This window comes from Furipterus horrens, unplaced genomic scaffold (assembly GCF_987537825.1).
Source record: "Furipterus horrens unplaced genomic scaffold, mFurHor1.1.pri manual_scaffold_9, whole genome shotgun sequence".
Lineage (NCBI taxonomy): Eukaryota > Metazoa > Chordata > Mammalia > Chiroptera > Furipteridae > Furipterus > Furipterus horrens.
In genome coordinates, this window is record NW_028327179.1 from 96,065,795 (window position 1) to 96,080,131 (window position 14,337).

Here is a 14,337-nt window from a genome sequence, read left to right on the forward strand (position 1 = left end):
GACCCCCCGCCAGCACCAACTCTCGGGGCTTCTGGGGCACTCACTCTGCCTCTCTCTTTCCTTCCACGTTCCCTCCCCTCCCTCCCTTTTTCTCTTTCCCTCGTTTTCCCTCTCACGTCTTTGGTCCTCTGCTTCTTGTTTCCTCCTTGCCTTCTCCCTAGACGTCATGTCTGTGGCTGTGCTATCTTCCTTGACCTGCTCCTCTTGGTTTCTCTCTCTCTTTAGCAACGGCTTTCCACGCTTTTGCTTCTACAACGCCCTAACTCTCTTTCCTATGACTTTCACGTCTCCGTGTCGTCGTCTTTACCTTTGTCTCTCAGCCCTTCTGTTCACCACTGACCGACTATGAGCTTTTTCCACCCTGGTCTCTTTCTCTGTCTCTACTTTTGTTTCTGAGTCGGTGATTCTCTCTATGTATGTATGCATGCATGTATGTACGTATGCATGCATGCATGTATGTATATGTATGTATATGCATCTATAAATCATCTATCTCTGTATCTGTCTTCTTTCTTTCTTTCTTTCTTTCTTTCTTTCTTTCTCCCTTCCTTTCTATCTATTATCTATCTGTTTTTATCTCTGCTGCTCCATCTGTCTCTCATTTCCTTTCCATGCAGGACCCAGCCCCTGAATTATGGCAAATCAGAGCCACCCTTCCGAATTTGTCCTCTTGGGCTTCTCATCTATTGGTGAACTACAGGTTCTGCTGTATGGGCCCTTCCTCGTGCTTTATCTTCTTGCTTTGGTGGGAAACACCATCATCATCGTCATGGTCATAGCTGACACCCACCTCCAGACTCCCATGTACTTCTTCCTGGGCAATTTTTCCCTGCTGGAGATCTTGGTGACCATGACCGCAGTGCCCAAGATGCTCTCAGACCTGCTGGCCCCCCACAAAGTCATCTCCTTCAGTGGCTGCCTGGTCCAGTTCTACTTCTACTTTGCCCTGGGATCTACCACCTTCCTCATCCTGTCAGACATGGCCGTTGACCGCTTTGTGGCCATCTGCCACCCCCTGCGCTATGGCATTTTGATGAGCTGGGCTGTGTGTGTCCGGCTGGCAGGGGCGGCCTGGGCAGCTCCTTTCCTAGCCATGGTGCCCACTGTCCTTTTCCTGGCCTGCCTCAATTATTGCCATGGCAACGTCATTAACCACTTCTTCTGTGACAATGTACCTCTGCTGCAGCTGTCCTGCTCAGACACCAGCCTGCTGGAATTCTGGGACTTTGTGATGGTCTTGGCCTTTGTCCTCAGCTCCTTCCTCGTGACCCTCATCTCCTATGGCTACATTGTGACCACTGTCCTGCGGATCCCGTCTGCCAGCGGCCGCCGGAAGGCTTTCTCTACATGTGGGTCACACCTCACCCTGGTCCTCATCGGCTACAGCAGCACCATCTTCCTGTATGTCAGGCCCGGCAAGGCACACTCTGTAGAAGTCAACAAGACCGTAGCCTTGGTGACATCGGTCCTCACTCCCTCCCTCAACCCCTTCATCTTTACCCTCCGCAATGAGACATTCAAGGCAGTGCTACGGGGACAGATGCAGAGGCTGAAAGGCCTCCACCAGGCATGACCATGAGCCTGAGGGATCCGGCCAGGCTCAGTCAAGGAGTTCTATGAGGAGGCAGAGGAGCAGCCAGGCGGGAAGGCCACTGTCACGTTCTTTAGATTTTTTTCTCTCTGTGCCTCTGAGTGATAACCACAGGGAGGCCTCAGTGCTAGCCTATCTGGACCAAAGCTCTTCTAGAGCACCAGGGAGGTGCTCCCTGCCCCCCGCAGCTGCAGGGGCCCCGCAGCAGCCCAGAGTCTGAGGAACCAGCAGCGGGGCTTTTGACAAATGTGCATGGGCTGCCCACTCAAGGTGTGGCAGCCCGGTCATGTTCTCTGATCAGGAGACATCCAGCTCCGGGGTATGTGTTGTGCACCTCTGTGTCTGTATGTGTGCTGTGTATATCTGCGTGTGTGTGTGTGTGTAAGCCCATGAGGCCCCATAATCTGTTTGGAATGAAACATCAACTCCACTGCCTAGACTTTTCTCTCCCAACTGAAAATTTTTTAAATCTTCTAGTTACTTTATCCTCAGAATCCTTGCATTCTCTTACCTTTCACCTATCCTGGATTTTCTAAAGCAGTCCCACTTTAAACCGTTTCTCCAAAGTCTTTCTGCAAATATACTTTAATTCACCAGCTACATTTCCCAAAACACTACGATAACCTCACTTATCAAGAAAATACTACAAGCACCACTTACTTTAAGACAACCCATCTGCTAATTTACCACAAATGTCAAGCTTTTTAAAAGTCTGCTATGTGGAATAAACAAGACAGCGAACCAGGGGCTTATGTGGTGGACACAGAGTGTCTCGCCTTGGACCCGCAGCTCACTGACTGGCCCGTGGTTCTCAGAACGTGCTCTGGTGTCATCCCAGGATAACCCCTTCCCTGTTGAGGTGCCCCTTTCTCTCTGACTCTCTCAGGAGTTCGTGTCTTTCTGGCTGAGATGCTCCTCACCTAAAGGAGAGGTTTGCTTTAGATCAAAAATTCTGTCTCCTCCCATTACACATCAGAGCCATGACCCTGGTGTTTGCTGTTGCACCGATTTATTTTCTCTAATGATTCTCTGCTCACCACCTTGAAGAGGAAATATTTGTAGAATAAATGAAAGAACGATGGATAAATTAAAAATAATTCTACTGATAATAACTGGTAATACATACCTTAGCTTTTTGTATGTGTGTATATATATAAAAATAAATATTTTCTCACACTTTACATATGTTTTCCATTTGGTTTTATCCTCACAGCAATTCAACTGAATAAAGATTCACTGATCAAAACCCTGGCTGGTGTGGCTCAGTGGATTAAGCATCGGCCTGTGAACCAAGCGTCGCTGGTTCTATTCCCAGTCAGGGCACATAACTAGGTTGCATGTCAGGTCCCCAGTTGGGGGCATGAGTGGGAGGCAACCACACAGTGATGTTTCTCTCCCTCTCTTTCTCCTTTCCTCTCTCTCTAAAAATACATAAATAAGTAAACAAACAAATAAATAAATTATTAAAAAGAAAAAAAAAGATTCACTGATCACTCACCATGAGCAAAGCACTCCTTGTCAGCCCTGGCCATTTAAGATAAAAGAAGTGTGGATTCTAACCTTTGGTTTCTGTCTATGAGAGAGTGGAAATGGTACCGTTAATTCTAACACATTTTGGTAAGGGGCTTTCTACTTATAACATGTGGTCTGAGAGCCCAGAAGGGAAATCCTGATTCTTGGGCTGTGGCCCAACAGTGTTTCTGAGTCACTAATGGATACATTTGAGGGGAAATAGAGCAGGAAAAAGAGTTGGTCAAAGTGATGGTAGTGAGTATCCATCAAGTTCCCATTCAATCTGTAGACTCACAGTGGCAATAGTTCAAGTCACTCCTTCATAAGAGTAATTGTATGTTTAAATATCCTCACTTGAAAGAAACACATACTGTTATTAAAGGCAACTGTAGATTCAGTGTCACTTTTAAAGATTTGTAATTTATCACAATTTACCCACAAACATTTGAAGGATGGCAAATAACACACAGAGGGAGTTATTTTTATTTGGTGTGTACACAATGTTAATTATTTGGTGTGTACACGCTTTCTTTCTTATACCATTTTCCCCAGGAGATGGGGACAAGTGATCTTATTGTCAGCATAGGACAAGACTGTGAGTAACACCCAGAACTAATTTAAATATAGGCAGAGTCAGTGGTGAGCTGTCATGACTCTAAATGCCTGCCCTCCTCTTGCCCTGGCTGGTGTGGCTCAGCTGGTTGTAGCATCAGTTCCATCCCTGGTCAGAGCTAATGTGGGAGACAACCAATTGATCTCTCTCTCTCTCTTCTCTCCCTCTCCCTCCCTCTCTCTCTCTCTCTCTCTCTCTCTCTCTCTCTCTCTGTCTCTCTCTCTCTCTCTGTCTCTCTCTCTGTCTCTCTCTCTCTGTCTCTCTCAGAGCAATGAAAAAATGTCCTCGGTGAGGATAAAAAAAATAAATCAATAAAATGCCTGCCCATCTTCCCCTCCTGCCCTCCATTTGTCTGGCCTTCCAGCCTCGAAGATACAGGGTTCTGGTAAGCTACCATTAGAAGGATGGCATTCTGAACAGCGAACACCAAATCCATTATCACACCCGGAAGTCCCAGTGAGAAGCCAAAAAGTAGATTTATTACCCCAGTTGGGAGGACTCAGGAATACAAAACTAAGGGTATGAAAGTTTTTGACAAGGGAAGATAAAGGAGTCAAAGCATTTTTCAAAACAAAGTCAGGCCTGGGTCCTGTAGGAGCCTTGTGTCCAGGGCGTGGTTAGGAGTTCGATGCAGTGCCAATGCCTCTAAGGCCAAGAGAGGAAATCTCAGTGATGCTGATACAGGACCATATTCATACCTATTTAGTTCACCAAGTCTCTCTTTTGTTGTTTTTTGTTTGTTTGTTTTTAAATTTTTATTGAATTTATTGAGGTAACATTAGTTAATAAAATTATATAGAAAAAAAGGCAAAGGGATTAAGAATAAAAAGTTCACCAATCCTTTAAGCTTTAAATTTCCCAATATAAATATAATCCTGGCAAAAATGCTTACCGGATGCTGAAGAAAGGTGATAGGGATCCAGTGGTCTGCTGGTAAATGTTTCACTCCCACTGTTTGACTGTAGTATCGGCTGACTTCGAGCACCTGCTGATGTCCACGGTGTCAACTCTCCCATCGTGCCCCATCAAACTACCAATCGGATGCCACTGAACTTGGAGTTGGGAAGAGAGGTTCGGCAGCACACCATTATACAGTGTTCACACCTTAGTTACACAAGTGACACAGACATCTTCATGGCATAGATAAAGGTAAAAAGTAGTAAAACAACCAGGCGCTTCAAGTTTTTATCACCTTTGTGTTTAGTATAACTTATTTGATTGTAAGTTTCTATTATTCATTTTAAGAATGGCTATGGTTAATTCCTAAAAAGTTAATAATCAGTTCCCAGGAGGACTCCAGGATATCACGACAGCATCCTGCCTCTGGGTTTTCCCTTCGATCCTGTTACCCATTCAAGCCAGCATCTTTGTCATTCCCCTTCCCTTGCGTGACGTGCGTGCCGTGCTCTGCATAAGCAAAGCTCATGGAATTCTCATTTAACAGAATCGTTCCAAAGCTCTTTCTCAACTTACTTAGGTCATTTTCAAAACTGAAGGCAATAATAGCATGGCAGCACTGCAGGTAAACAGTACCCTTCGTGAATACAATAAAATGGCCCTGTGTGCAAAGATTTTCACACCAGTGCCCACTGTACCCACTACAAGGTTTGTTGGATTCAGATATGTCCTGAGATTTCAGTGAGAGAAGCATCTTTCAGAGAAGATCTTCCTGAGAGACATGGATCTGCTCAGTGAAGACATCTGTGCTCAATCTCCAGAAAGCCAGCTCATTAATTCTATCTCCCTGGCCTTCTGCTGCCTCCACGGTGTGTCATTTTTATGTCTATATTGCTTTACACATTCAGTTGCTTCTCTCTGGAATATAATTTTCCCCTTCTCAGCCTATGAAGATACTCTTCGTACTTTGAAGCTCAACTCAAATAACACCATGCTTGGGAAGACTTCCAATTTAACCAAAGAGAATAAGGCACTTCCTCCCTGTATTCCCAGAGTGCTTGGCATATGATAGTCACCAACACATAGTCTTGTTTTTTCTCAACTCAGGCACCAAGGCTTACAGATTTTTGTATGCCCTGTGCCTAGAACATAGCTGATATTCAATAAATACCCGCTATCTGCAGTTATGCGGTTTGAAGATGAATTTGGAATATGAATGAATGCTGTGACCTAAAACATAAAATGCCATCTTCGTGGACAGGAATGGAAGTATAATAAACAAAGACCAAAAGAAGTTATTCCAGGGTACTCCATCTCAGTTAGCTGTCTGACCTAGTACCAATTTCAAGACCCACGTACCTACAGGGATGAGGGGAAGAAATGCGGATGGTGAGAGGTGTAGAGTCTGTTCAAGGGCAACACCTCACCTGTGACTCTGAACGTTTTGTAAGGGGACATGCAGCTGTCTTTGCTCACTTGCTAGCTGGCCTGTGTGACTCAGCACTCCAGAACCCGTGAGTGTCGGAGCGAGTCACTCTGAGGCTGGACGTGAGGGCTTCATCTTCAAATGCAGAACTGTGCAGCAATGAAAGGGCATGCCTCAGAGCGGGGGGGCCTCTCTCTCTAGACTTGGCTCAAGCAGGGCCTCCGTGCCCTCCTGAGGAGTGGGCTTTAGTGGGGATGCCTGCACGCAGAGGAGGTGCACCTGCGTGACCTGCTTTCAGCCCCACAATTCCATGAGGCAATGGGTTAGATGCGTCACGACTCTAAACCTGGGGATACTTAGATAGAGCCACTTTGACTTAAAACTGGAACTCTGAGGTTCCTTCCAGTAAGGTGGAAAGTATGAAGTCTGTCCAGAAGGTACCCAGCCATGTAATATGAAAAATAGAGGCATTTATTGAAGAAGATGCAAGATACAAGGAACATCGTACAAAGGACAATGACGCCTCAGTCCCCTTCAGAGTAGGCACCTTGGGACCTCACACAGTTCTCCCAGTCGCCATCAGCTGCTCCATCATATTTTCCTGAAGCTCATCAACAGTCTGAAATCTCTTCCCTTTCAAAGGTGATTTTAGTTTTGGGAAAAGCCAGAAGTCACAGGGCACAAAATCTGGGCTGTAAGGGTAGCTCAGTCACCTGGGTGATTTGATGTTTCATCAAAAAAAGTGATGCATGAGTGGGAGCGCTGTCTTTATGAAGCTGCCAATCACCAGCTGCCCACAGCTGCAGCCTTCTAAATCATCCGAGTAGTTTCCACAGGGGAAAGTTCAAGTTTAATGCAAAATCTGATGGAGATTTGTTGCTCCACTCGCTCAGTCATTTTGAATGTGATGGCCACACAGTGCACATGCTCACTCAATGGTGTCTACCGCCCCCACTGACTACTACAGTGAAGGTGTCATTGTTCACGCACGCACATTCCAGTCCGCGCTCCTTGGCTGCCAGGTTACATCTATGTTGTGCAAACTCTTTTCATTATATTAATGTTTGCTGGACTTTTTCCAGACAGACCTTGCTGTACGTTAAAATTATTTCCTGGGTTATGTCTATCCAGGAGCCCTATTTGACACTGAGGGTCCTTGTCACATCAAGACAAGTGAATGAAACCAAAGCGCCTCCAGGTCATGTTCACATAAGATTCTAACAGCAACTCAGAGACTGAACCATCGGCCAAGGACTCTCAGGAAGTTTAAAGTTAGGCTAGAGTGAAAATCTTGGGGCCTAAATCCTGGTTACTGTCTGCAGAATTAGGGTTAAGAGTGACAACCATGAAGGAAGGATAGCTTTAGTAATAGCAAACACACCCTTAAATTCCCTTTCCCAGGGCCCTTCATGTTGAGATGGAGCCAAGGACTTTCTCACACAATTTCCTGATTGCAGCTCTCACCAGCAGATTGTCTAAGTGAGTGGTCCTCAAATATTGATGCCTGTGAATCACCTAGGGTTCCTGCTAAAAGCCCCATTCTGATTCACTAGGTCTGGGGGCCTGGTAATCTGCATTTCTAACAAGCTCTACAGGAGATGCTAGTGCTGTTCCAAGGATCACACTTTGGGTAACAAGAGACCAGGGGCGGGTTTGTCGCAAATGCCATGCCTGTGTGATGCTGGTGGTGATGGGGTCATTACTATAGATGCCTAAGGTGGCCAGACCTTCCGCACATTGGCCAACAGATTTCACTCCAGGGAGAACACTGTGAAAGACAGGCACTAGACAGCTCCAGGCAGCCGATTATTTTTAAGTTTTTACGAAGGGCATGTGCACAGATGAGCGCAGCAGGAGGCAGTCTCTCAGGAGGAAAATCTGAGGGGCTGTGTGTGCTGATTATTTTAGGAGAAGAAGCCTGGAAGCAAGTGTTTGCATATCAGAAAGAGATAATTGCTTTCCATTTAGTTCTTGGGTTTGTCACAAAGTTTGCAAGGAGGGTAAGTAATTAGTCCCTTGGGAGATGAAAGAGAGCAAGTTCTCAGGATGAAAAACTGTTTTCCCTGCTGGCCTTTCCTGCAGAATCCAAAGTGTCTGCCTGCTTTGGGAGAGGCCCACAAATAGGAACTTGTCCTGTGGTAGCTTAAAAAAGCAAAACAAAAGAAGCAGAAGCTTAATCAGAGATCAAACTACCTGGTAATAACAAGAGACTCAGGCCCCCCGGTTGTCGTGCTCCTGGGACATTTCCCCGCTTGTCACCTCCTTTCTTCACAGCTGTGGCTCTATGGCGTGGCCCCCACACAGTGACAGTCCACACCGTGACCATCCATACTGCATATTAGGGGCAGAACCTCTCTTCTGGCTACCCTGGGGACAGAGCTAGCTTCAGACGCAGGAGGAAGCTGGCATCTACTCTTCGTCCCACTTCACTAATGCCAGCCCCGTCTGGGGTCCATCTGGTGTAAGAAATGGCACAGCAGACTTGTTCCTGCTCCCACTGTCTTCCCATGACTTCCCCACCATGCCCGGGTTTCCCGGGAATGCCTCCCCTCATCCTTCCTCCTACTCCATTATCAACAACACCAATCCCACTCACTTCCTCCTCCTCACCCGCCTTCTGCCATCTCTGCCTCACTCCCCGGGGCTCCTGGTAATCTCCTGGACACCCCACCCCAGAGGGCCTCCCCGGGACGTGGAGGGGAAAGAGCCAGTGTGTGGCAATGGTGGGTCCAGCTTTCCCTTCTTTCTCGAGTGCAGAGAAGGATAAGGTCTAGGCCTGGGGACTTCATGACTTTCTTCGTAAGGGGCCTTGGAAAGTGACTCCCCAGAGAGTCATTTATGTTTAAGGGCAAGAGATTTTGAGGGAGCAGAAGGAGGAAGTGGGCAGGCAGCCTGCGTGTGAGTGGTGCTTCTACTCCAGAAACAACCCCAGAAAAGGGGGGTCCCAATGGGAGACGCAGTTTATTTTATTTTATTTTAATTTTTGGCACAGGAAATACCAGCCCTCTCTGCTCTTCTCAGAGAATCTCCCACTTTCAGAACTCCATCCTAGGCTCTGAAGTCAGTTCCTGAGAAAGGAACACCCTACCCACCCAAAGAGTTGTCCACAAAGGAACGTAAACAAAGTTATGGAGCAGAACTGGGGAGGAGGGATTTTAATAGCACGCGTGTATAATGATAGCCACGTTTACTAAGCTCTCCCTGTGGACCAGACCCTGGACTAAGGGCGTCATTTGGATTATCCCGTTTAGTTGATATTGTTGCAATGTCTTCCCTCCACAGCTCCCTCAGGATCATCCACTCCTTAACTGTCTCGGGCTCCCAGACACTTGCCTTTGGGACATTCAGACGACGCGAGCTCATTGGGTCTACACACTGAGTGAGCAGAGACTTCCGGGGGGTTGGCGAGCAAGAGAGACTGAAGAGAAGCGGGTTGAGGAGCTCCAGCCTAGGCACCTGGACGTCCAGTTGCAGTGGAAGGTTCTCATGCTTGTGGCTTGACAGGTGCCCTCTGGTCCCCTCATCCGTGGGCTGCTGGGTCTCGGAGGAGGACCCTCTTGGTCACATCTTCAATGACCTCCTTGACCTTCTCATTTGGGAAGGCGAAGATGAAGGGATTGAGGAAAGGAGTCACCATGGCGGCCATCAGGGCCACCCCCTTGTTGAGGTGTGCGGAGTGGCCCTTGCCTGGCCTCACATAGATAAAGATGGTGCTGCCATAGCCCAGCAGCCCACAGTGAGGTGGGAGGCGCGGGTGGAGCAGGTCTCCCGGCACCCAGAGCACGCCGGCTGGGATGAGGACATAGGAGACGGCAATAAGCAGCAAGGTGGCCAGCACAGAGAGCAAGGACAGGAAGAAGTCCGTGCACGCAATGTGGCGGGTGTCGGAGCAGGACAGCCTGAGCAGTGGGACCGAGTCGCAGAAGTAGTGGTCGATGACATTGGGGCCGCAGAACCGGAGCCATGTTTTCTGCAGGGTGGGGCAGACGATGGAGAGGAACCTGACCACCCAGCTGCCCACCACCGGCTTCGCACGGACCGGACCACTCATGACGGTTGCGTAGTGCAGAGGGTGACAGATGGCCACGTAGGGATCAAAGGCCATGACTGTGCGGATCAGGAAGTTGGTGGAGCCCAACGAGAAGTAAAAGAAAGACTGGGCCAGGCATTCGGGCAGGGACATGGTCTTGCGAGTGGACAGCAGGTCTGCCAGCATCCTGGGAACCACAGTGGAGGTGACCAGCACCTCCATGAGGGAGAAGTACATGGGGGAGTGGAGGCGGGAGTCAAGGCACGTGAGGGTGATGATGGTCAGGTTCCCCAGGACTGTCAGCACATACAGCAAGAGGATGAAGCAAACAGGGGGATCTGGAGCTCATGGAGATGAGAAAATCCCAGGAGCACAAATTCCCTGACAACGCTGCCATTACTCATTGTACCTGATGCTAGGTCTCTGTACTACGTGTGAGAAGCTGGGAAATATTAATGGAAAGTTGCCATCAACTCCTCTCTTGACCTTGCTGGCCTGGCTCCCCAAGCATGCTTGCCTGTATGCATGATAATCTCAGTGTCCAGAAGATACATTCCCAAAGGGCGGAAGTCCCGTGTCTCTAACTACTGCTGACCTCGCACACATACACAGCATGTGTAAACACACACACACGTAATCCTCCCCTCCGCCAAAGTCAACAGCACAGTTATGGTTCCCCAAACCCCACGTCACCCAGGCTTAAAACTGAGCAGGTATCTTTGATTTTCCCTTCTCTGTTCTAGACCACCTGAAATGTCATCCAGTCCCCCTTTCCTCTTCCATAGCCCAAGTTCAAGGATTTGTTTCCCCGCAATAGCATTCTTAATAGCTTTCCTGTAGGTCAATTAGACTATATCCAATTTACATAGTTACTGCTGCTATATTTATTTTGTAAAGTATCATGTCCGTGAGCTACTTTTTAATTATCTTAGGCAATGCTATTGCATGTATACATTATTCTCAAAATCAACAAATCAAACTAGCTAGCCATCTATCTTCATACAGAAAAAGAGTAGGAAAATACATTTTAAGATATTAACAATGGCTATCTCAGGAGTGGATTACAAGCTTTTAAATGTATATCAATATCTATATCTTGTTTGTTTGCCAAATTCTTTTCATTTGAATATATATTATTTTCATGATCAAAAAAAAAAAAAAAAACAACCGTTTTTTAAACAACCACGACCACTGCTGGGACTATACCCAAGGAACCCCGAATCACCAATTCAAAAGAACCTATGCACCCCTATGTTCGTAGCAGCACTGTTTACAACAGCCAAGTGCTGGAAACAGCCTAAGTGCCCATCAATAAATGAGCGGATCAAAAAAACTGGGGTACATTTACACAGTGGAGTACCATGCAGCAGAAAGAAGGCACTCCTACCCCTCATGGCAGCATGGATGGACCCGGAGAGCATTATGCTAAGTGAATAGCCAGTCAGTGAAAGACAAACACCATATGGTCTCACCAATAAGAGGAACCTAATGAATAAAACCAACAAATGAGCGAAATAGAACCAGAGGCATGGAAACAAGGAGCAGACTGTCAGCAACCAGAGGGGAGGGCGGAGGGGAAAGGGGGATGAGGGGGAAGGGTCTAATCCAGGAATATGTATAAATGACCCATGGACACGGAAAATTGGGCAGGGAGTGACTGTGGGAGTGGGGTGGGGGACAGGGGAGAGCAACGGGGGGAAAGTTGGGACAACTGTAATGGAACAACAACTTTTAAAAAGGAAGTAAGAAAACGACATCTATTCCTTCCTGTGTCTGCTAAAGCAAGCACAACCCACCCCCCGCAGCCCCAGCTCCCTCGGCTCTGCCCACCTACCCCTCCAGCCTTACCTTCACCTCCTTCTTGCCACATACTTTGTGCTACCCCCAACCTGGACCCCTCGCTCTTCTCTAAGGGTCCATTGCACCCTGCTTTCTCACCCTTTCCCTAAATGTTCCCTATGTTCGGAATACCCTGTCCCGCCATTTGTGCCTGGTGAATTCTTACCCACCTTCAGGGGCTGTCTCAAATGCCTGTCTTCTATTCATCCTTTATTCAGCTGTGAATGGGGGAGCCAGTGTGTCTGCCTTGCATTATAATGATTCCCGTGCCAGCCTTCCCCCGAGCACTAGGGTCCTTGTTTGTCAGCGGCAAGGGTCCCCTGTCATCTGTATGACCCTCATAGCACCTTGCAGCGTGTCTTACACAGCGTTAGGCCTTAGTAAATGTCCGTGAAACAAATAAATGAGTACAGCTGTTGGGTTTTCATTCCTAGTCCCGGGAAGACAAGTATTCCAAGTGGAAACTCACATTTTCTTCACAATTCTTTGTATGTATGCATTGTGGGCTTTCCCAGAAGGCAGAGGGCAATCATGGCCTGACGATTTCTTATCAGAAAGGTAAGATGAGACCAGGCGTGTTTCTGAACCGAATCCCAGAGGGGTCTGGACAGTACCCTGTAATCAAATACAGTGCTATTTACAGTAACTGAAATAAAGGCTACAAAGTAAGCTCAGATCTGGTTTAGCCGCCTCGTTAGCGGGACACAAACTCAGAAAAGAGCGTTTGATTGCACGGGAGTTTTGGTTACAGGGTTGTGGATGCGTGGCTGAAGGTGGGCAGGCCTCGCTCTCTGAGACCCCACCATGCGCCGGACACTGAGCGCCCACCGTGCGCCGGACACTGAGTGCATGGAACCCTTTGTAGACATCTTTCTCACTCCACTTCAGCCTCTCGGTTCTCCTGGCTGAAATTGCCCTTTGCTTTTTGACTTTTGAAACAAGTTTCCCACCCCAGAAAATGACTCCTTTGAAGAAAAGTAAGTGAGGATACAGAGCAGGTAGCAGCGCCATCACCACGGTTGTTTGCAGCAGCGGTTTTGGCCACCGGTGGCCCTGGACATGCTGTGCTTCCCAAGTGGAGAAAGGAGTGGGGGTAAGACCCGGGACAGAGGGACGGGCTGGAAAAGCAGCTGGACATCCCCTTTCAGTGCGCAGGCCTTCGCAGGGAGCAGGTGACAGGAAGGACACAGGCTAACAGCGCACTGGGGCAAGCAGGCCAGCTGGCTGCAGAGGTGGAGGCAGAGAGTGGCACAGAGGCTCTATGAAGGCTCCCAGAGGGGACAGAGGCACATCGGGAAGGGAGCTAAGCTGAGCTTTCCCTGAACCCAGGTGTCTGAGGAAGGCGCAGGAAGGGTGCGGTGGGATAGAAGACCCCTAGCTTTCCCCCAAAGGGAGGGCAAGATGAGACCATCGCAGGGAGTAATCCTGTCATGATGACCTTCATCATCACACTCAAAATAATGAGCAGCAAGAGCGCCGAGAGCAGGAGGACACAGGCTGCTGGACTCGTTCATTTAGTCATTCACTCGCTCATTCACGCAGAAAAGTACGACTGTACCAGGAACTCCCGTGCTCCAGGAGCAGAGTGGTGAACCAAATAGCCCAGACCTCACAACCCGGTTGGGAAAACACAGAGCAAATACGTTTAAAATGGCACCCTGTCACAAGGGCTGTGAAGGCAATGCACGGGGCATGGCGGCGACCGAGAGGACTCCCCGGTGCCAGGTCCCATCCTTCCGCCCAGGTCCAGAAGCAGGACTTGGTGGCGGTGGCCGGCACACAGTGGACCGCAGGACAAGGGCAGAGGGTTGAAGAAAGCAAGAGGTCGCTTTCAAACTCCCTGCAGGTACAGTTCCCAAGCCTGGGACCTGTGGGGCACAGCACCTGACGGAGACACTCGGCCCTGCCTGGCGCACTGTCTGCTCCCCCTCCTCCTGATGTAAAGACCCTCCTGGTGCCTCCAACAGGGCTGGACAGGAGCATGACAGTGGTCCCCACGGGACAGCTGCCTCCACTGGGGACTTGGGCACATCACAGGCCCGTCCCCAGTTTGGGAAATGTGAGCCCCAGGCAGGAGGCTGCTGGGGAGCCATGACTGCTCCCTCTCACTCCCTCCTGTCCCTTGTGGGCAGAGCCCAGCGCAGCCTTGACAGTGCGAGGTCTGCGCTCAGGGGTGAGAGGACAGCGTGGGAGGGCAAGGTGCCGGGGATCAGCTCCTTCAGAAGCAGACAATTCAGGAGCAAAGACCAGGAGCTAAGAGTTCTGGTCTCTGGTTACCCAGGAGGGCAAAGCCAGGTCTGACAGTCTTGTCTTCTTCTGAACTAGAATGAGGGATGCGGAAGTAGTAAAAGCATCTCTTTTAGGAGAAAAGAAAAGGAAGGACCAGGACTTGAGTGTCAAGATACTGGGTGTGGTTCATTCTCCTGCCT

The 14,337-nt window shown here is 48.7% G+C and overlaps 2 protein-coding genes across 2 annotated transcripts; one reads left to right on the forward strand and one right to left on the reverse strand.

Moving 5' to 3' along the window:
- The first annotated feature begins 634 nt into the window (after positions 1 to 634).
- Positions 635 to 1,573, forward strand: OR6V1 (olfactory receptor family 6 subfamily V member 1). The gene has a single exon (XM_090286836.1). The coding sequence runs from the start codon at positions 635 to 637 to the stop codon at positions 1,571 to 1,573; it is 939 nt and encodes a 312-aa protein (XP_090142962.1).
- A 7,986-nt stretch (positions 1,574 to 9,559) lies between these two features.
- Positions 9,560 to 10,473, reverse strand: LOC150002269 (olfactory receptor 6V1-like). Its single transcript, XM_090286911.1, is given in 2 exon segments — positions 9,560 to 10,395; positions 10,398 to 10,473. Coding segments are annotated over 2 exon segments (912 nt in total).
- Between the last annotated feature and the right edge of the window lie 3,864 nt (positions 10,474 to 14,337).